This window comes from Botrytis porri, assembly GCF_014898465.1.
Source record: "Botrytis porri strain MUCL 3234 chromosome Unknown BPOR_007, whole genome shotgun sequence".
In the NCBI taxonomy this organism is placed as follows: Eukaryota; Fungi; Ascomycota; class Leotiomycetes; order Helotiales; family Sclerotiniaceae; genus Botrytis; species Botrytis porri.
The window spans coordinates 1,600,213-1,621,352 of NW_024066081.1; the positions used below are offsets into that span (position 1 = coordinate 1,600,213).

General features: G+C 43.4%; 8 protein-coding genes across 8 annotated transcripts; 6 read left to right on the forward strand and 2 right to left on the reverse strand.

The window, feature by feature from the left end:
* Positions 1-424: 424 nt before the first annotated feature.
* Positions 425-889, forward strand: EAF01_005811 (uncharacterized protein; the record flags this gene model as incomplete). The annotated part of the gene is made up of 1 exon (XM_038914065.1): positions 425-889. The coding sequence occupies one exon, from the start codon at positions 425-427 to the stop codon at positions 887-889; it is 465 nt and encodes a 154-aa protein (XP_038770514.1).
* Positions 890-1,271: 382 nt separating this feature from the next.
* EAF01_005812 (uncharacterized protein) lies at positions 1,272-1,703 on the forward strand (the record flags this gene model as incomplete). Its single annotated transcript, XM_038914066.1, has 2 exons — positions 1,272-1,330; positions 1,583-1,703. 2 exons carry the CDS (start codon positions 1,272-1,274, stop codon positions 1,701-1,703), a joined length of 180 nt encoding a protein of 59 aa, XP_038770515.1.
* A 293-nt stretch (positions 1,704-1,996) lies between these two features.
* On the forward strand, positions 1,997-2,860 carry EAF01_005813 (uncharacterized protein; the record flags this gene model as incomplete). The annotated part of the gene is made up of 1 exon (XM_038914067.1): positions 1,997-2,860. One exon carries the CDS (start codon positions 1,997-1,999, stop codon positions 2,858-2,860), a length of 864 nt encoding a protein of 287 aa, XP_038770516.1.
* A 1,407-nt stretch (positions 2,861-4,267) lies between these two features.
* Positions 4,268-6,238, reverse strand: EAF01_005814 (uncharacterized protein; the record flags this gene model as incomplete). The annotated part of the gene is made up of 5 exons (XM_038914068.1): positions 4,268-5,286; positions 5,339-5,658; positions 5,710-5,795; positions 5,850-5,946; positions 6,036-6,238. 5 exons carry the CDS (start codon positions 6,236-6,238, stop codon positions 4,268-4,270), a joined length of 1,725 nt encoding a protein of 574 aa, XP_038770517.1.
* A 1,451-nt stretch (positions 6,239-7,689) lies between these two features.
* On the reverse strand, positions 7,690-10,645 carry EAF01_005815 (uncharacterized protein; the record flags this gene model as incomplete). Its single annotated transcript, XM_038914069.1, has 4 exons — positions 7,690-8,701; positions 9,027-9,532; positions 9,668-10,534; positions 10,586-10,645. 4 exons carry the CDS (start codon positions 10,643-10,645, stop codon positions 7,690-7,692), a joined length of 2,445 nt encoding a protein of 814 aa, XP_038770518.1.
* A 2,290-nt stretch (positions 10,646-12,935) lies between these two features.
* EAF01_005816 (uncharacterized protein) lies at positions 12,936-16,878 on the forward strand (the record flags this gene model as incomplete). The annotated part of the gene is made up of 4 exons (XM_038914070.1): positions 12,936-12,992; positions 13,076-13,202; positions 13,264-13,492; positions 13,557-16,878. 4 exons carry the CDS (start codon positions 12,936-12,938, stop codon positions 16,876-16,878), a joined length of 3,735 nt encoding a protein of 1,244 aa, XP_038770519.1.
* An 810-nt stretch (positions 16,879-17,688) lies between these two features.
* On the forward strand, positions 17,689-18,091 carry EAF01_005817 (uncharacterized protein; the record flags this gene model as incomplete). Its single annotated transcript, XM_038914071.1, has 3 exons — positions 17,689-17,709; positions 17,782-17,855; positions 17,878-18,091. 3 exons carry the CDS (start codon positions 17,689-17,691, stop codon positions 18,089-18,091), a joined length of 309 nt encoding a protein of 102 aa, XP_038770520.1.
* Positions 18,092-19,378: 1,287 nt separating this feature from the next.
* EAF01_005818 (uncharacterized protein) lies at positions 19,379-21,070 on the forward strand. Its single transcript, XM_038914072.1, has 2 exons — positions 19,379-19,761; positions 19,819-21,070. The coding sequence occupies exons 1-2, from the start codon at positions 19,692-19,694 to the stop codon at positions 20,652-20,654; spliced, it is 906 nt and encodes a 301-aa protein (XP_038770521.1). The 5' UTR covers positions 19,379-19,691; the 3' UTR covers positions 20,655-21,070.
* Positions 21,071-21,140: the final 70 nt, after the last annotated feature.

The window sequence follows — 21,140 nt, forward strand, 5'->3', positions numbered from 1 at the left end:
AGATCTCACATCAAATATGTACTCGAGTATGTGATGTTGATAGTGAGTCAATTCATGAGTCAATTTTATTTATCTTCCCAACTTTTACTGACTTGTGCTCAAAGCTTCGAGGAACATTTTTGGGACCCCGCATAAGGTTATTGACGCTAACCATATTTGGTAACGAATCGATATATGAACGTACTGATTGGATGGCAAGTTTTGAACGTTTGTATTCTGTGCATGATGATGTTGGCAAAAGAAGTGTGTCCCCGGTGAGGACGTTCCACAAATACTTCTGATGAGCTTTCTACTGAGTGAGACAGGTGAGTTTTGGCCCGTGCATCAATGAGTATCCTAGATAAATATCGCAAACTTTGATTGTACCCTCTCCGACTGAAGCATAATATCAACTCCGCCGTCAATCGAGTATATAGGCATAGTCATGTCCACCAGTACACTTTCTTCCAAAAGAGCTTCAAGCTCTACCAACACACCTTCCGATGAGCACGAGACAAAGCGCGCCAAGAAGTCCGATGCCCCACCCAAGCAATATGTCTATGTTGTTTTGCATGAAACTTCCTTTGGAGGAGATCATACAGCTGTGGAAGGCGTCTTCTCAACCGTGGAAGATGCGACGAACTGGTTGAAGAAAATTGTCAATCTGGAGTATATTCACTTGTATGAAGATGTTGAAGCAGCGGGTATTGAAGTCACAGAGCGTAATGGTCTGGTGAAGTGGCATAGTAGCGATGCTGGAGAAGGGGAAGAAGTTAGTCTGTACGTGCAGAAGCATAGCTTACGAGCACCGGGCTCAATAAGGCATCGAGAATGGGGTGTCGAGTCTGGCGATGAAGACTCGGCGGAAGGGAAACAAGAAGAAGAGGGAGTGGAAGAGATGGAGGAGTAACTTGACGGCAAAATGACCCGGGGCTTTGACCAGTCAATACCTCTGTCAAGGTTTTGAATCCGACCTATATTTGGTTGACCTTAATCACTTGTCAAGAAAAGTTGACCTTGATTGTTAATTTGTTTGTTTTCAACACAACTAGCCCCTTACTTTGGCAATGGAAAAGTGGGTCTCTACTTGAATGAACCCTTTGGCGTTATTGGTCCAATTTAAAGCTCATTCTTATGGCACGGTAGATGGACTCAATGAGCTTCGGGTACATGAAGGGAGGGAGACGATAGGTGGCTTCGACTTTTATCTTTCGAACCGGAACGAGCAATACGAGGGCCAGTGAAGACAACAGTATACAGTTTTATTCCTCATAATACCATGGAATTTCAATATGGATTTGTTTGCGATACCAGCTGTAGGACTCGACTTCAGTAAGCAAACACTACCTAAGTTGGTTTTGTATTGCGTTTTCTAGTGTTTGGTCTCTTGAAGTGATCGTACGTTGACTAATTCGTATAGAACTGGGTCATGACTAACTCCTCGAGTTCTCTGCAAGCTCACGACAATCTATACTTCCTGAAGAGAAATCCATCAGTGAGAATTAGTCGAGTTTCTAGCTGGCATATATACCCTTCGGACTGATCTGACCCTCCTGGCTGAATGCTAATCGCAAATGATGAATGCATTGATCCTGGTTTCCAGAGGGAGCAACAAAATCTGGGACGGATCCTTCTCACCACACGTTTCATGGTTCTGGCGAATGGTTGATGATGCTGTGCTAAGACCAGATTGTTCGTCGCTGAGGATCAAGATTGAGTGTTGAGAATTAGAATGCGTTTTTCGGAAGGTGTATATTTCACTGCAGTTGATTTTTTTTCATAAGAATAGCATGTCCAGGACTGAATTTGAGCCAATACTCAGCTTGGAAGGAAAGAGCACCTTCCAAATCGAAGGAAATGACGAGACCATAAGTAACAACCCCAAGAAAGGAAGGACCCTAAAGCTATATTATGACATCTCAAACCCGCTACCTTCACGAACGAAATACAACTCATACACAAACATCAACATAATACTTCTTTGATACATTTTTGGTTATCGAAATTATCATTCAAGATGGATTGGAATTCAGTAAATTTACCACATATGTATAACACAATCGAGCAAGTCCCTAAGGATGGCGTTCAGTTGAACCCATTATATGACGAAGAATATGCAACACAGAACGGAAACGAGAGCTCGCCATCTTTAGACACCGAAGCATCATATAATGAATCCCGAGTACCATTATCTGAAAACCGCCTCTCAACTGCACCGACTTCCTACCATGGTCTCCATCGTCCAGCGAGATTAGATTGGCATCGGATAGGTCAGCCTTTGGCCAGAGATTTCGCCAACGATACATGGATGAAGACCCGCCGTGTGCTTGCTGCCTGCGATTCCGAAGACGATTTGCAGAATGAGAACTCCAGGTTCACACAAGCAGCCTCAATGACATCAACCCCCTCAAAACCTTTCGGCATGTCCTACACAGTTTCGGAATCCGATTATCCATCCCCATCTCAAACACCGAGCAATGTATCCTTCCACCCCTTCATGTCTACTCAAAAATCAAGACAGGGACAAGATGTCTACATGGTCCTTCACGACGCAGTCCCCGTCGCAGCAGGATCTCTCGCAACAACCAGTGTCACCGGTGTATATACCACACTTGAAGAAGCAAATGGTTTCGTAGAAAGAGTTGCAGAGGAAACTTGTAGGGATGTTCCAGAAGAAAACATGAAGATGGCTATAGAAAATGGAGCGTTTGGTTTTGATATTTTGGATGTGAAAAGGCATGTGTTGCATAGGGTGTATATTGAGAAGCAGACGGTGAGGGGAGAGTGGAGTGACAAGAGTGAAATTGAGGAAACGGGAGTGATGAGGGATCAGGCAGAGGATATGGGGATTTTCGATGGATTTGCGAATCTGTCGTTGTGATTGTTGCGGTAGGCGACGGCTAGAGGAGATTCATGCGCTATGATTATGTTGTCTGATGCATAGTCAGGAGCTTGGGAATTCATGGTCGAGCTTTATGAGGACGATGGTCATTAGATTAGGTATTAATACGAATGGAAAGATATCTTCAGAACTTGACTGATGGTATTTGATCCGAGCGTTTTATCTTTCATCTATGCAATACTCCTTGCAATATCCCAACAATTCAGTATTGAGAACTGGTTAAATAGGTCTTTTCTTGAAATTTTATCCATAACAGGCCACTACTATATACACTCAAGTATAACGCAATCGCACAGTTTGTAAATACCAGCACAAGCCTATAAAGGTATACACCAACATGCAGCCCAAAATTCTTTTCTGATTTGCATGATTGGCCACTGAAAGATCTCCTCACTTAGGAAGGTAGTAGTATATTAAACCAGCGCTGTAACTTGTTCGTACAAATCTCGTCCATCAAACGAAGCGAATACGTATCGATAGCATTAAGTACATCCATATGTGCTTACCTCGTAATTCAAGGCTTTCGGATATACTAAATTTCCGTTAGAAAATTGCGATTGGAATATTACTACCATAGTAAAAAGGGGCTAGCTAAATAAACAGAGAGTAGTAAAGAATACATGCAAGCAACACGTGAAATAGAGCAAGGAAGGGAGATAACCCAAGTCGTCCAACCCAAAACCGCGCAACCCATCCAACCCATCCACACACTACCATCCACACACTACCATCCAACACCACACACACATCTCCCACCCAACCCCAAACCCATCAGGATTTAGAAGTCAGGACTCCCCCTGTAATCCTAGGATATACGATATGCAACAAAACTATTTTTTCCCCTGTGTGATTGGGATATCCCGGCTACCTTAGGTAGGATATTATATGATATGTGTTTAGATATGGACTCGTGATAGTATCCGGATGAATTTGAATCTGAAGAAGGGGGGGAAGGATATTTTACTGGGTTGCTTGATTTAGCCTTCTTCCGGATACGGGGTGTGTGTGTGTGGTGGGTTTGGAGTTGTGAGATGTGGAATGTGGGATGTGGGATGTAATGGGGTAGATGGGATATGGGTAAGGAGTGCAGCATGAGTATTATGCGAAATTGAAAAAAAGGGGGGTAGTTTGATGTGTGTGCTATTAGATTAGCTAGGCGTTGATCTCTGCAGTAGTTTTTGTTCACTGCTCTAAAGTAGCTATTAATAACACGCATAGGTAACACTTCTGAAAAGGCTTTCGCATAAAAAATATGTGTTTAGATTATAGGATATACTTTTAGAGTCTATCTCAAAATTCATTATCTTCATATTCCATATATGGAAATCATAGTTAAACATCCACCCCTTAGATCGAAACAAATCCTGTCCTCTTCTTACCGAGATTCTAAAAGGCCCAGCCAAGCGTCAACCTATAAATCCGCTCCCACCTAGTCTCCTCATTACTACCCCGTCTAGCTGCCTCCTGCGCCAAGTATTCTTGTTCCTGCGCATCAATTCTAGCTTTTCCACTAAAGAGATCTGCTTCCACAGGGCTCAAGATCTTCGTCTTCATTGAGTATTTGTATCCAAAGTACATAATAATGTACAATGGAATGGCCAAATATGTAGTGATGAAAGTTGAGTGATCAAAGACAGGTGTGGTGCCCGCTGGGGCGGTCTTTTTGTAGCAGAATAGTGCGAATCCCTTGAAGAAGGCAATGAGAATACAGAAGACAAGAGCACCGTATGAGCCATAGATACCGAGAGGTGCTACGTATGCTAATTCGGTGTTCTGTATTCCTTGCGCACGACGAGCGCGTACAAAGTAGATGTGAGAGATGAGGATGGAGATCCAAGTGAGGAGACCGAACATAGTGACGAGATTAACAAAGTAGCCAAAGACGGTATAGGAACCGGTGTTAACACCCAAGAAAGCGAGGAGACAGAATGCAGTACTGAGTCCAAGGGCATAAATGGGAACGCCACGTTTATCCGTGCGCTTGAAGATTTTGAAAGCTTTTCCCTCAGAGGCAAGACCGAATAGTGTGCGGGAAGCAATGTAGAGATCGGAATTTGCCGCCGAGAAGACGAAGATGAGGATACAGGCATTGAAGATCGCGGGGAGGAATTGAATGCCGCTGATCTTAATGGCAACTACGAATGGTGATGCAGAGGCATTGTTGCTCTTCTTGTTGCTGTCGAGAAGGAGTGGGGAATTGTATGGGACGAGCATGCCGAGGAAGAAGACGAGCACGACGTAAAAAAGGAGAATTCGGTAGAAAGTGAGCTTAATAGCTTTTGGAATCACTTTGCGTGGATTGGCGGCTTCTCCTACTGTTACACCAACGAGTTCTGTACCTAAGAAGGCGAAGACGGCAGTAGTGAAAGTAGACCAGACGGCGAGAAATCGACCAGAGTTTCCAGCTATACGATATTAGCATTGTATCTCAACTATCCTAGTACATGAGCTGCTTACACAAAATGTATTCGTGGAACGCTCCAGGATCACTCCAGTATTTGAATCCAGTTGCCTTGTGATCTGGTCCTCCTCCACATACAAGGACTAAACTTAAGATGATGAGACCTAAGATCACAATAACTTTGATACTTGACAACCAGAATTCGAATTCTCCAAAGAATTTCACACCGAAATAGTTGATACAGACGATGGCAACCAAGAATATAGCAATGAAGACACCAGGATTGACTTTTTCTCTTGGCAACCAATATTGTATAACTAGAGATGCGGCTGTAAGATTGTTAGGAGTGACGATGATATATTTGAACCAATAATTCCTAAAGCTCGTCAGCATATACTAGTTGTGTAGAAAGAGACGTGAAAATTACCATCCTAAACAGAACCCTAGAGCGGGATCAACAAATCTGGTAGCATAACCGGTAAATCCACTTGCCAAAGGCAACCATGCAGCCATCTTTCATATCGTCAGCACTTGTTCACTTCACAAGGCTGTTCACAAACAACCTACCTCACCGAGAGCCGCCATGACTAAAAAGCACAATACTCCAACAATCGAATAGCCTATCAAGAGTGGCGCTGGACCTGCCTGAGCAAGGGCTTTTCCCCTGTAACATTGTGTCAGCAACGCCCCCTCGCAAGACTGATCATGCAAGGAAGAAATGACAGATTCTTTGAAAAGAGAGCAAATACATACGTTCCAATAATTAATCCAGTTCCAATAGCACCACCGATTGCTATCATAGTAATTTGTCGAGATTTCAAACCACGATGAAGATTGTGATTGGGATCACTATCTTCTTCACCAACATCTTGAGTACCTGATCGTTCGTGCTCGATGGGATAACTTGATTTCTCTGCACTCGAGGGCGAGTAATCTCGTGAAATGTGTGCCGCCATCTTTGGAAGTATCTGCTGAAATCAAAATCCTTTCGCAAGGAAGACAGACAGGTGCCAAAGTCTGGATGGAAGAAGAGGTGGGAGAAAGGAGGAGAGTCGAAGGATGATGTTCAGAAGAATCTAAAAGGTAATCGATCAATAGTGGGTGGGAGATCTCAACTATCTATACGACAGTACAGTATCGGGCATGCACTAAGAGGCTCCTGGTAGAATCAATAACGTCTAGACTTACCGTATGATAGATAGTCAGCCTCAAGCCTTTTAGTACTTAGCAGGTATAATAAATGATCATCCTGATGGATTATCTATTCACTGATAGAATCAAGACTGCTCGAAAATTGATAATAAATCATAATAATCAAGATTACGGTCCCGCCAAGTCCCCTCCCCAAGATCCCATTCTCAAAGTATCATAGAAGCAGAGTGGATTCGGGCAACCTCGCATGTTCGCGGTTTACCACGAAAAACTCCACCCCGATCACAGTGTGTAAGAGTAAGAGTAATAAGGATACCTGCCGTATGGGGTAAAACCGGGCCTTTTATCTCCTTTTACTCGTTTTTATTGATATCAACATATATATCAACGATGTAGCTCGCAACAAGCGTCTGGGCGCCCAGGACTGTTATCGTGTAACTCGTGAGCTCGGTGGAGCTGATTTCATACCGTGGATCCTTTGAGAGATAAATGGTTCCAAGGCTCGAGCTAGGTTATCTTTTCTGTGTGTGTGTGTGTGTGACCTTGGCATTGAGGAAGACATGATAAATAGATAAATGGTTGATAAGGCACTTGGCAGTTGAGAGGCAACGGGAACCGAGTCAACCGACGCCATACATACATACATACATACATACATACATACATGCATCACACCTACATATTAAAATGTGAGGATGGAAGAGCGACGAGGTTCAACTTGTTTATTTTTTCTTCTTCTCTCTCTTTCTCTCTCTTTCTCTCGCTCTTTCCCTCTCTCTTTCTCTCTCTCTTCCACTGGCTCCCAATTGTTCAGATAATCATCGAAAATATGATTGGATGTTTTTCGAGTAAATACACTTCGGGAGTTTTATTAGTACGGAACCAGCCGGGAATTTTATCCCAGGCTGATGTTTACGAAGGTGATTGCGGGGAAATTTATTACGTAACACTGGCGCCCTAGAAGACAGGGCTCAAACGGGACGGGGATAGCCATTGTCGTGCGGGCGGTACCTGATTGTTTTCTGAGTACATAATTTTTCCTGGGCAACCGATATATATCTATACCTAGGTATGTCTAGTAAGATATCCCGTTTACACTTTCCGAAATGTCAAGTGACCTACAGGTTTCAAGTTTCAAGGTTGATATAAGGATTCAGAGACCGGAAGCCATTCTACTCAAAGTACCCACTAATACGTAACTCGAGAAGAATTAGCTTTTGTTTTGATTCAATTCCTTTTTAAGTCTGCAATCCTATCACCTCTTTGCATTTGCTAATAAGTTCAATGCGCTTCCTGCCAAAACAAATCCAGCTTGATCAGGACTGAAAGTATGCTTAGTCTTGAGAATAATTTCCTCTCCCGAACCGTGCTTCTTGACCCGCAAACTGACTTCACCCTTTCCGCCATTCTTCAACATGTCGTATAATCCGATCGTGCTAACCTCATCAAGTGCGTCGATCTTGCCATAATCCTCTCCATCAGCGAAGGTGAGGGGTACAACACCTTGTTTCTTCAAATTTGTTTCATGGATACGTGCAAATGACTTGCAGAGAATGACTCTGCCTCCCAAGTAGCGGGGTTGGAGAGCCGCATGTTCACGTGCGGAACCTTCCCCATAATTGCTTTCTCCGACAACGAGCCATTCTTTACCCTGATCCTTCCACTTTTGTGCAAGTTCTGGGATACCGGATGTGCTACCATCCACATCATAGGCAACATTCACTTCACCTGTGGCAGCATTTATAGCTGTGATGAGTGTGTTGGCCGAGATATTTGGAAGATGGCCTTTGTATTTAAGCCAAGGGCCAGCAGCAGAGATGGTATCAGTAGTACACTTCCCAGTGACTTTGTAGAGAACACGAAGTCCTTCCAAATCGCTCTGTGGGAATGGAGCGAATGGTTCCAAAAGAGCTAGACGACCCGAGGTTGGAGAAACAACAACTTCCGTTTCAGGGGCAGGAGCACCTGACAATGGCAAAAATTCCTTGTTTCCTTCTTCGAACCCTTCCTGAGGGAGTTCAGCACCAGTAGGTGGCTCGAAACGGAATTCTTTGCCAGATGGGGTAATGATAGAATCTGTGAGTGGATTGAAGGAAGTGCTACCAGCATATGACATGGCTGTAACAATTTCAGGTGAAGCGAGAAAATTCATGGTATCTGGGTTACCATCGTTTCGGCCTCGGAAGTTTCGATTGTATGATGTGAAAATTGCGTTTGGTTCGCCCTTAGCAACTCCATCAGTTCTACTCCACATGCCAATGCATGGACTTCATCAAGTTAGTAATTTTACCAGGAAAGAATGATGAGATGAAATAGTATATTGAAATTAGCTTAGGGGGTAGGCAAGACACGTGAATAAACACACAATGATTTTGAATACTTAGACAAATTCTAGAACGCCCCCAAATACTAGACTTCTAGATATAGTTGCACGGCACTTCAGTTTAGAACTTCTATACCGATCTATCGAGGAGAGATTTTGGGTGAAATTGAAATTTCAAATTGTATTAAAACAGTAAATTGAAGAGCAACAAGTCATGGAACGGGAAATAAAATCATCGAGTATGATAAAGGAGAACTGATAGAACTCACCCACAAGCATTAGCAAGCACGATACCTCCAGCTTCGGTGAAAGTTGATGAAATCTCATCTCGCTCCAAAGTCGCTCTAATTTGTTCACTACCAGGTGTGATGAAGAAATCAGTAGCTGGTTTGAGCCCTGCGGCCGATGCTTGTTTGACCAAATTTTGTGCTCTTGCCATATCTTGATATGAACTGTTCGTGCAGCTACCGATCAAACTTGAGGATACTGTCTCTGGCCAGTTATTTTCCTTAACAGCTTTAGCGAATTGTGATAATGGGGTCGATAGATCAGGTGTGGCTGGCCCGTTAATGTGAGGTTCTAATGTGGATAGGTCTATAGTGATAAGTTCGTCGTAGTGAGCACCTTCATCAGCTCTCAGTAAGTTGTGGAGCGAAGGAGTTCCTGCGATAGTTTGGGCTTGTAATGCGATGGAGGATCTGTGTGTTGATTCGAGATATGGGACGTGGCGTTTGGAAAATGGAAAAAGAGAAGTGGTAGCACCCACCTCGGCGCCCTAGGTATCATTAGTGATGAATCATACAGAAGGAGGTAGATATTTGGGAAAGGATAGAACAAACCCTATGAATGTTGTTAGCCATGACTCATGAAGAAGCGAAGTGAAATAGATGTTCAAAAATGAAGAGAGAACATACATATTGCATATTGTAGCCATTCCGGTGCAGCTCAATGAGTCAACACCAGGTCCATGGTATTCAATGATATATCCAGTTCCACCACGGACAGTTAATTTGCCTGCCAGATGTAAAATGACATCCTTGGGTGACGCCCAACCACTCAATTGCCCTTCGAGTCTTACCCCTAGAATTTTTGGCGCTTTCAATTCCCATGGTGCATCAACCATTGCATCTACGGCATCAGCTCCACCAACGCCAATAGCGATAGCTCCCAATCCACCAGCATTTGGGGTATGACTATCAGTGCCAAGCATCATCAAACCAGGTGCCGAATAATTTTCCAGCACAGTTTGGTGAATGATTCCTGCTCCGGGTGGCCAGAATTCAATACCGTATTTCTTCGCCGCAGATTCCAGGAAATCAAAAACTTCTTTATTACCCTTGATCGACTCTGGAAGATCAACATCTGCCCCTCTCTGTCCAACAATCATATGGTCGCAATGAATACTGGCTGGGACAGCTGTGGAAGGCAACTTGCAAGTCATGAATTGCAACAATGCCATTTGTGCGGAAGCATCCTGCATAGCAACTCTATCTGGCTTGAGCTTAAGATTTGCATTGCCTCTGATATTAAGTCCATTGTCGGTATTTGTCAAGAGTGATTCTTCGGGGTTATCGAGATGGGAATATAGGATCTTTTCGGCAAGAGTCAAACTCCTTGAGGACCCTAATAATCTTCGAACCTCATGGAGTCGTTTGAGAAGTTTTGGGTAAGGAGGAGTTCGGGATTCGATGTCAGGTTTGTATGTAGAAGTGCTTGTATTTACAGTTGCCAGAGTTCGCCCGCTTATCGGTCTTAAAATGGTTGGAATATTAGTCCTCTATATGATGAGTCAATGTATGAATTTTTGAGGGAAAAAATGTGTATTTACTCTGATAGCCAGACTACTGCTCGTGAGAAGCCCGCACGACCTCATATTTGCGAATCTCATCACTTTTTGGATGGGGATTGAAACTATTCACAGAAATGCAGACAGGAATTCTTCCATCTACAATTGCGATATCGCTAATAAGAAATTCTTCCTGACATTCGGAATGTCGCCGATTCGTGGAAATCTAGGATGCTGCTTTGAATAAACTTGATTTTCAAACCAATGGAGATTTTGTAGAACTAAAGCGGCTCGAAAGGGGGCTCGAGCACTTTGAAACTTTGTTTTCACCCCACAATCTTCTGGACTTCACCCAAGTCGGAAGGTTTTCTCGACAACTCTCCTGTTCTTCAAAAACACTGTTATAACTTCTCTACAATGTTATACTTGTGATCAAAGGCTCTGGTTTCTCACGATGTACTTGTTCTCTTGAAGACAGATTTGCAAACAATCATTATATTCCCCTATGTCAGATATCATAGGGATATTGTCATGAGTCCAAAACACATGTGGCATTTTCCATGTCGTTCTCCTGTGTTATGTCACCAATACAGGAAAGAATAAGACAGATGACAACATTAATGGCACGATGAGATGCCTATGCCATCTTTCACATCCTTCTCTACGCGTCCACAGCCTTTCAAGTATCAAAGGAACTGAAAGTGGGAATTGTACAGAGAGTCCATCATGAAGACGGCAATGGCCATCAAACATGAAGCCTTTCCTTGAATGTCATTTGTATGGTTCTAGATTTGGAAGTATAGGAAGTGGAGGAGAAACCAATCTAAACTTTTATCATAGAGAGTGGGAGTGAAGACAGGGTTTTAAGTAGAAACAGGCCACAGACCAGAGTTATCAGCATATTCTGTCTTCCAAATGTCTTCCATACATTCTCAACTTTGGATGCTTTAATAAACTCTCAGGGTAGACTTGAGACAACGGAAAGTCTAGAAGAGTATTCTATCTCTGATGCCCGATTATGGACTTGACCAGTACACAAGCATGGAAGCAAAGCAGTAGCCTATCTATTTCTCCTTGCTCATCGGGGATACATACACAGTCCTATGAGAAGCAAAAACATTATCATACCTATGATTGGAATGTTATTAATTTTTTATTTTTTTTCACCAGGACTATCAGATATATCAAGGCTTAGTCATGTTGTGCATGGGAACAAGAACAAAAGCTTGTGGGAAGACAAAAATAAAGAAGTATCTTTGACAGCCTTATTAGCATTAGAGCAGTAACTTGTGGGAAAAAGAAGAAAAAGCAACTAAAGGATAACAGCTATAACAGATGTCATACGTTATTTTTATCTTTATTTTCTTATCATTTGCTATTTTCTACTCTGCTTGAATGTTGTTACATATGGGGATCTTGATTGTAGCAAAGGGAGAGAGAATGAAGATGTAAATCTACAATTTTCTCGAACCCCACATAATTCAACCCCGCATAATTCATTGCCGCCAACCGACCTACCCATTTTGGGAAGCTCAATCAGACTTCTTCTATGGATGTGCAATTTCGAACGCTGAACAGTTCTTGGAATCGAAATTGGAAGGTCTGAGTAGATTGAGAGATTCGAGATGGCATTCAGATATCCACGAGGATCAATAAATCTAAATAATCTGAGAGCTTCGGGTGCGCTCTGCATCACGGAAGGACCTGTAGAGATCCGGGTGAAGTTGGAGTGTTGAGTGAATTGAGAGAGATTGTAGCAAGTCAAGAGACTCAAATAGATGGAGAGATTCAAATGGATCAATGACCTGAGGTTCGCATGAATGAAGAGAACTTGATTGAATCGAGAGAGACACTAAAAGGGATTATAGAAGTTGGAAGGAATTGAGGGACTCGTGCAGTTCGAGAGACTTACGCAGATGACAAAACTCACGCACATTCAGACACTAATAAACGGAATTCAAAGATTGTGATGAGTTTGTGCGCTTAGTCCCAATTGAGCATACTTATCATTCTTTCCTGCCTCTCCTTCGTTCTTTCCCTTGCACCTTCGTCTCAGCTTCACTTCCTTCTTCATTCATTAATAAAAGGGCCAATCATAAATCTCCATAACCCTAGCTTACCTGGTTACCGCATTTTGTTTTCCTGGTAACTTGAAAAATCAAAACAACCTCTTGCTTGGTCACTTCAGAAAGGTCCTCAACAACTCACTCAAAAACCTGTAACCTTTTTATTTCCTACAAATTCAAATATTGCATCCAACCTGCGCATCATTCAACGTATGTCCAAACATTCATGCTTGCGTGTGAGATCGAGGCCAATAACAGTATATTATTGTTAACTCTCCCTAACTTACATTTACCTTGCAGCATCAGATCATACTATCATCTTCAAGATGACGGAAAGAGAAAGATCAGCTGCCGAAATGGAGGCGATCAAGCAAGCTATGATGGTAAGCTCTGGCGTACTTGTTCCCCTTTTTATATCACACTGTGTTGCTATATGCTTCAACGTTCTAATCCTTTTGTTTGGCAGGAAGAGCTTGGTATTGGTCGCAGAGATGCCTTGCCACTCGAAGATCGAGCTGCTAACATTCCAATGGTACCATTGTCATTCGTCAACAGACAAGTTGAACCAGAGCACCCTGCATCCGCTTGGTATAGTAAGTTTCATGTCCAGAAAGCTGTTCCTCGATCTGTCTGCATGCTGACTTGTCTTTTTAGATCTCAATCTCGACGACGTCGATCCTGGCGTTGAAGACCTTGACGATATTGCCGGTGGACAATTATATCGACTTCGTAGAGGTGGTATTGGACTAATCAGCGGTGGTAGAGGTGGCCTTCCTGCAGGTCGCGGTCGAGGTGGTGATTTAAACAGAGGTGGTGATGCATATGTGGGTGGTCGCGAAAATCTTGCAGCAAGTGGTAAAAATACTGGTGACTCTGGTTCCGGGTATGTATTTCCTGCAAATTGTAAAGCCACATTAAATGTTCGTTTCGAACTAACAAGTCACCAGCCAAACTCACTCCAACGACGTAAGAAGTCGTGGCAAATCACATGCTAAAGTCGATGCTGGCATTGCTCGTTTACAACGCGAGGCTGAGTTCAGCAGAAAGAATCGAACTGAAGGCCGCTCTTTCAAGACGCCTCAGTCGACTTCCAAATCTAAAAAGCCAGTTCACCGAGCTGCGTCTCCTGTAGTCGCTCGTGCTGCTCCTCCGCTAGCAGATCGACTTGTCAATTCGAGGTTCAAGCTCACCAGTCCTGCAACCTTTCTTTCGCACAATAATATCGGCTCTAGCCCAGTTACAACAGCTCCCGAACCTATTATTTCTGCACCGCAAAACAAAGTCAACGATGATCTTTTGGTACCACCATCAGCTTCTAAATTGGCACCCCAAGGTGGCCTTGCGGCTTCAAGGTGGGCATCGCCTTCAACTCAACTTGTCGACATATCTGGATCAGATGATCTCAGTCGATCTCCTACACATGCCAATACTGCAAGCGCCTCGGCGTCAAGCCCCTCTGTTCAGCAAGTCGTACCTGCCGTTACCACTAGCGCTTCAATGTCGATTTGTTCTGCTCAGCAGATCATGCCCATTCTTAGTGCAAACACATCAGAGTCTGACCATCCTGTTCGATTGGCACCACCAGCAATGTCAACAAATGCTTCCGAGCTGACCGATACTGTTCAATATGCTACTGTTGCCCCCCTCTTGACTTTATTAACAGATAATGTAACGAACTTCCCCACACCAGTTGTTGTTCGCACTTTAGTCATTGAGAAACTTGTCAAAGTTTGCAAGAACGATAGTACTTTCAAACTCGGAACTGCAAGACTCATCAAACTCGATGAAAAATCTCCTTTGACCCTCGAAGTTCAAGTTGGCAATGAGGTTATTCTGAGCGAGTTACTGTCAGAGGCTGCGATATTCAAAGTCGATATGAAGGATGGGAAACCTGGAAACATTGTCACATATCGGGCCAATCCTACAACAGAAAATATACCCACCTGGAAGTTATGTTTTCAGCTGCCTGGTACAGCAAAGAGTTTTGTTAATTATTATAGTTTCAGACTCTCAGAGTTGAGACGTAGCGGCGGCTCTTCTCACTCCTCAGAACAAGAAAGCCAGGATCCACTCGTACTTTTTTCCCCCGTTTCATCACCGGCAGAGAAAAAGTTGACCGATGCTGAAAAGAGTTATCTTACCACCAGAATCAGCAGTTCTACATTTGCTGATCTTACTTTGATTGATAGCGAAGAGATTCTAGTCCCACTCCATGAAGAGGAATACATAGCTGAGGATAATCAAGATGAAGAGTATTCCCACTTTCAGGATCTTTTGAGCTTAATGGAAGGGGGTATTGTTGAAGGAACACTTCAGGTTCTGAATGCCAATCACGGCGGTTCTTTTTATGACCACGTTTTTCACTTGACCAAAAACGTAGGACTTGAGAACGATGCGTATTTCATGAAACATGCCAAAAATGTTTTCATTGGCGGACTGTCATCCTCTCGTTACTCAAGCTCAAAGCCCATCTTGTCAGTCACCGAAGGACTTGTTTCGGACTTTTTAACAAGATCTGAAACATTGTTACGATTTCCTCAGGAGTTTATTGATGCCTACATCAAGAAAATAGCCAAAAAAATCCTCGACATGGCTCAAAATTTTCATAACGGTACTCATTCGGCGACTGCCATCCCCGCTGAGAAATCTAGTTCGGTCGAGGCTATCGAGCTGACTGAACTCTCTGAAATCGTTGCTGTTGCCAAGCCTGTGGAGCCTCTTCAAATTGTTGAAGCTACCAAGTCCACCGAGGCTATCAACACTATCCAAGCTGCCAAGCCTGCTGAAGTCATCGAGAATGTTATTCTCAAACCTGAACGAGTGGTTTATTCGATCCAGGAAATGATGGAGATGCGACAAAATGCCACCTTGACCAGTGAAGTACTCACTGCAAGAAACTGTGTAGAAAAGTACCTCCCTGGACACAAGCCACAATACAAGAACTCACTCAGAGCAACTGCCACAAAACTCCAATCTTCTGAATGGAAGACAAATTTTGGCAGCAAAGTTATCTTTGATGAAGCTTCACAGACTCTTCGACAGGATGAGCATGCACCAGGAAAGACCAGCGTTGTAGCCTCATCAGGCGCCGCTAATCCTTCAGAGTCTGCTGGTGTAAAGCATGAAACACCAATCAACGCCAGCAAGAGCCTCTCCTCCGCAGGCGATGATATTGAAGGCATCGAAAATGATTTGACTCTATCTATTTCTGCTGGAAATAATGTCCAAAAGCCATCAGTTGATACTCATCACCAGGGCAACTCTGACAAAACTAGTGGAACATACTCTGTCGCTTCTCAACCTGCTACTCGTGGTTCATCCAAGAGTTTGTCCGCAGTCAATGAAAACAAAGCAGAAGACAAGATGGACTCTGGAAGCGGCAATAGTCCTCCCAAGCTTCCATCAAACAGAGGTCTGAGCACTTCTAGGTATGCTAGGCCAGATGTCATTAATCAAGCAGCCGTCCTTCGTGCTTCGTCTGGTTACAACCCTACCGCACGTCAATTTGTCAAGAGACAAGAATATCTACCCCCTAAGCCGCGAGAAACTTTGGCCAAAGTTGAAAGCTCCGAGGTCCCGAAGAATGAATCTGAAGGTATTGTTTCCACCTCCGAAATTGAAAAGTCTAAGTCTCAAGAGACTGATTCAAACAATCTCGCCAAGGTCATGACGACTGAAATGAATGTACTCAAGGCAGTAGAACAGGGTACTCTTAGAAGTAAGCATACTGTGACAAACTCAGACGTCGAAAGACTCGCCCAAGTTTTTAGTGATTTGGTCGTTAAGGCTGAGAAGGATCATGGCACAGTGGCCGACGTTTCACCGGTTCCAGAGCGCAGTACTAGCCCTACAGTTGAAGAACTTCTCCAAAAGAAGCGCGCGAGTGGATTAGCAACGTCTAGATGGGCAAGCCAGGCTCCTGTTTCGAAACGCTCATCTCGCACTGGACTCTCAACTCCGACGACGAGCTACAGTCAGTTGACATCGAGCATGCCGCAAGATAACAGATTGTTTTCTCCTCAGAGCGCCGTAGCTATCACATCATCTCACCCATTCCCTCCCAGATCCAACATGTTGAATGGAAGACCTGCCGGTACAGATAGCGATGATGTGCTGAAGGCTACTGCGCCAGTTTTCACACCTTCCCCCCAGAAGAATGAGAGTACTGTCAGCAGACCAGTCTTATCCCCAGTCCGCAATCGTCAGAATCCGCAGCAAGACGCCGTTCAGGCCAGACTCAACAAGAGCTTGGCATCAAAGCGAATGTAGGATAAATCTGGTAAGGTAGCGATATATTAATTGTAAATGCATTTTAACGAGGTTTGGAGAACGAATAAGGGAGTCTCCCTGGCATAGCGAAGACTACCAAAGGAAATTTTATAGCATTTTCAAAGATAGATCGAATACCAGATATACCAGCGGAACACTTTGTTGCATCTTGATCGTGAAACCTTCTCCCCTTGTGAACTGTATCTTCTTGGATCTTCCTACCCATAATGTCCTAGTTCTTCGGCACCTAGTGATCACAGTACCAATAATGGCCATGTAATATTAGATTCACATCTACAATTGCGTGATACAGAGACGAAAAAGTTGGATAATCAAGTCTTTGTAAATCTTGCTAGCGAGGCTCTCTCTTAGTGCCCCTAGGACCCCCGCAATAAATAGATTGAGTCTTAGTGACTTTTAGAGGAACCATATATTTACTTTGAACTTATCATGTTACAGAGAGCCGGAAGCTTGCGGTATCTATGGTGTTTTGATATGTTTATTAGGGTAAAACTTCGGTTTGTGAATAGAAAAGGTATGGAGACGGAGATGAAAAATGGGAAGTGGATTTGTGTGTTGAGGGCGGAGAAGGAGTAGGGGAGTATGGTAGTATAGGGTGTGAGATGAATGGAGTGTGTTGGTGTGGAGGGGTTGTGGATGGGGTTATGATGAGGATGGGGATGATGGGTTGAGTTGAGTTGAGTTGAGTTGGGTGAAGTGAGTTGGGTGAAGTGAGGACTGGGTTGGTATGGATTTGGAATTTGAAGGGGATGATACGTTATGGCTGTCTTTTGAGGCTCATTACCGACGATGAATGGGACGACGTTGCATGTAAGAACAGAGATCTATTTTGTCGTCTATCTCCTCATTTTGTTTTCTTGCTAAATTCCCACGCTATGCTAGGGCAATCTCACGGGGGCCCCAATTCTCGATCAATCAAGCTCCGCAGCTTTTGTTTTTGCGGTCCTCGTGTACGGGTAGGTCTATGTTAATGTATAGAGCGAATTCACATTATCTCTATAAAAAGGGTATAGGGTTTCACCCTCTGAGGTATCAGAGTCTGAATGAGGGTTTGGGTATGGCGGTAGCTGTGATACCTGCTGGTGTCACAATTGCATTGGTTGTAAGTATGATAGGACAATTTTGGTACACCTGGTTACAAGGAGGTCGTATTTTAGGATTTGATCAAGAAGGTCAAGAAGATGGTTCGTGAAGGTAAGATGGATTTGCTACAGGCGAGATTTTTAAACGAGAGAAAAGGACAGCTCATTGCTATCTTCTTCGATCAGGATCTTCAGTATTGAGTCTCCAGACTCTACGTTGAACGTTTCCAGATTCTGTAAATGTCTGCTTTTAGAGTCAATACTTGACCGCGAAGCAGTGTAGCATCTGCAAAAACCTTGCAAACAGAATTTTTGCAAGGAATGCCAACTACTGCACCTTCTAGACTCGATGTTTCCTATCTTGTTTTCTCATGGGTTTCTGCGTGCACCTTGCACCGTATTGTCCACCGGTTGCTTCTATTGCATGTAACGTTGGTGTAGAAGTGACGAATGAAGTGATTTATGTTTGAGAAATTCGAATATACCTAGGTCTGGGAGGCCCACTCAGATGAGTTTTCGGTCTCTCCTTTTCCGTCTAACCGTAAATCGAAAGGGTGGCAAATATACCACCTAACTAACAGTGAACCCTGTCTAAAAAGCACAAAAGTTGAATCCATCGATTGGTACGAGTAGATATATCTTCCAATATCCTTATAAGTCGTGCATCCTCAGAACGAAGAATTCCATCAGCCACAAAATAGCGTTGAGCCCATGCTGCTGACTCTACCTAGGTAGTGGTGGCTAATCAATCTATGAGATAACCTTATATGGAATTAATTGATTCAGGAGGAGTGGTCATCGGTCCAAAATTAGTAAATATCGTACCGTAGATCTTCCTCTGTGCAAGAATAGGTGATGATCCCATTAGTAGGAACTCGAAGGAAGCTGATGATCTTAGAATAGATTAAGATTTCACATTGTAAATACCGGTACATGTAGTAAGTTAGCCATCATATGCAACAAGACAAGTTCATTCCTTACCTCACCTCCCTAGTAGATATACCAAGAAAGCGAACGCTAGAAGTAGAAGCACCACTCATAAAGGCTGGAGTAATATCGGATTAAAATGCTTGCTTGCTTGCAGCTCTTTGCAGCCCATTTTGTGGGGACGAATGGTTGCACAGCACGTGTGAAGACAGGCCTAACTTGCAGGTTCTCTCGAGTATGCCTCCCGTCTGCTTCTTTATGAAGACTTTTTCTTTTTTTATGATCGAAATTGGAATAGGATGGATGAACGAAGACGAACTCGAGTAGGCAGTTAACCATCTAGTAGATACTAGGATCGATACTAACCAGCTTAGTACGGCTCTTTGTGAACTCACTTAGTATCTAACTTATATCAAATATCTTGTAAATGTAATGTGATGATACAACATTACGGAGTATACTCAAACACAATATAAACCTTAACCCTTGGAACTTTCACAATTACACTCTTTTTACACAGAGGTATTTTTTTATATGTTGTGCTGACACTGGGAACACTTCATTTTTGCTGCTGTGTAATTGTGTTAGCGTCGGAGCTATTATAGCGCCTATTTTGTAGTCTTTGGTTACCCGAATCCATCAACGATCCTCGATTACTTTCTTACATCTTCAAGAAAGCAATCTGCGTCTTTCATACATCAAATATTCTTCTCGAAAAAGCCAGTAATTAGAGTGCCACTCAGACTGGAAGCAAAATTGTATCACTTTTTTTCTACGGCGAAGATGAACGTTTTGCTTCCAACTCAAGCGTCGTTCTTTTCATCACCTCACCGTAACCCCATTCATACTCCAAGTAAGGAACCCCCCTTTTGGGTCTATTCTCACATTTAATATTGACCACGATTTATAGTCTCTCCGCACACAAACCTCAGAATGGGCAGTCGAAAACGAAAAGCCGATGACGATGGACTCGATGACAAGATGTCTATTTCTCCTACCAATAGCCCCGCCCTGGCCACACGACAAATCCCCCGACCCTCCAAGAAAGTTCGAGCCAACGAAATTACCGGCCGACCTCTTAACCTCCCCCGTCTTCTCGAAACCCTAGATGCTCAGTCATTGAGAGCGGTTCTCCAAACCATATGCGAAAGACACCCAGAGATCGGCTCGGAAATTGTCACTTCAGCACCCAGACCATCTGTAGAATCCACTCTTGGCGTCCTTCACAAATATCAAAACGAATTGCAAGAAGCTTTCCCTTACGGCGGCAGTCCTGGATCGGATTATGCCTACGATCGAGTGAAGCAACAACTCACAAATCTTATTGATGCTTTAGTCGATTTCACACCGCATTACCTCCCACCGAACGAACACCAAACCGCTACTTCTCTCAGCTTCCTCGATAGTGCCACCAAAATTGTTCATGATCTTCCGAACTGGGATAGCCAGTCTCATAAACATCACAAAGACAATGCGTATGACGAAATTTCAAGGGCGTGGGCTTTAGTGATTAGTGAAGCCTCCAAGCGTGGGGGAGGATTCCAACTTCATTCTGGTGGATGGGACCAAAGACTTGCTAGGCATAATGATCAGAGCGGAGGAAAGATGCAGATGGCAGTCGATGCACTCGGTACAAACCTTGGTTGGATGGGAGGTAGCTCTGGAGATCCAGATTCTATCCGCAATCAACTCCTTTCAGGTCGCTATGGTGCTAATCAGAGTGTACCAGTAGGAGCTCGCTGGTAGACTCAAATCATATTTTCTTGGTTCGGGTCATTTTGATACTGGGAGTGTTCGTACATATGGGATAGAGGAGGTCATATCAATTGATCGATGAGTCTTAGGGGCATTAGAGGGACTTTCACCGCACAGGCGTCTTGTGTTAATCATGGTCATCGACAAACGGCAATAATCACGAAGATTACGAAGATTCCCATTTTCCTTTCACTGTCCATCTGGAAGCATGGTTGGGGAGTTATGGTACTTGAGGAATAGGGTTTTTTCATTTGTACGTTTGTGGAGGAAACTTTGGTGGTGGCAATAATTCCAATAGGCGTAATTCATTTGACATTTGCACTTTAGTAACATAGGGAGAATGGTCAGTATTTTGAGACCATTCAATACCATAACAATCTGAAATTCCAAATTTTTATTATTTAATATGACCGTGAGAGCCAATTGCCAACCGCATCATTTATCTACACGTGACACCGTGGATTTAGCGTGTATTAA

Coding starts and splice junctions, on each gene's coding strand:
- EAF01_005818 (XM_038914072.1), top strand. CDS start 19,692: ATGAACGTTTTGCTTCCAACTCAAGCGTCGTTCTTTTCATCACCTCAC. Junction 19,762..19,818: donor TAACCCCATTCATACTCCAA/GTAAGGAACCCC, acceptor CACGATTTATAG/TCTCTCCGCACACAAACCTC.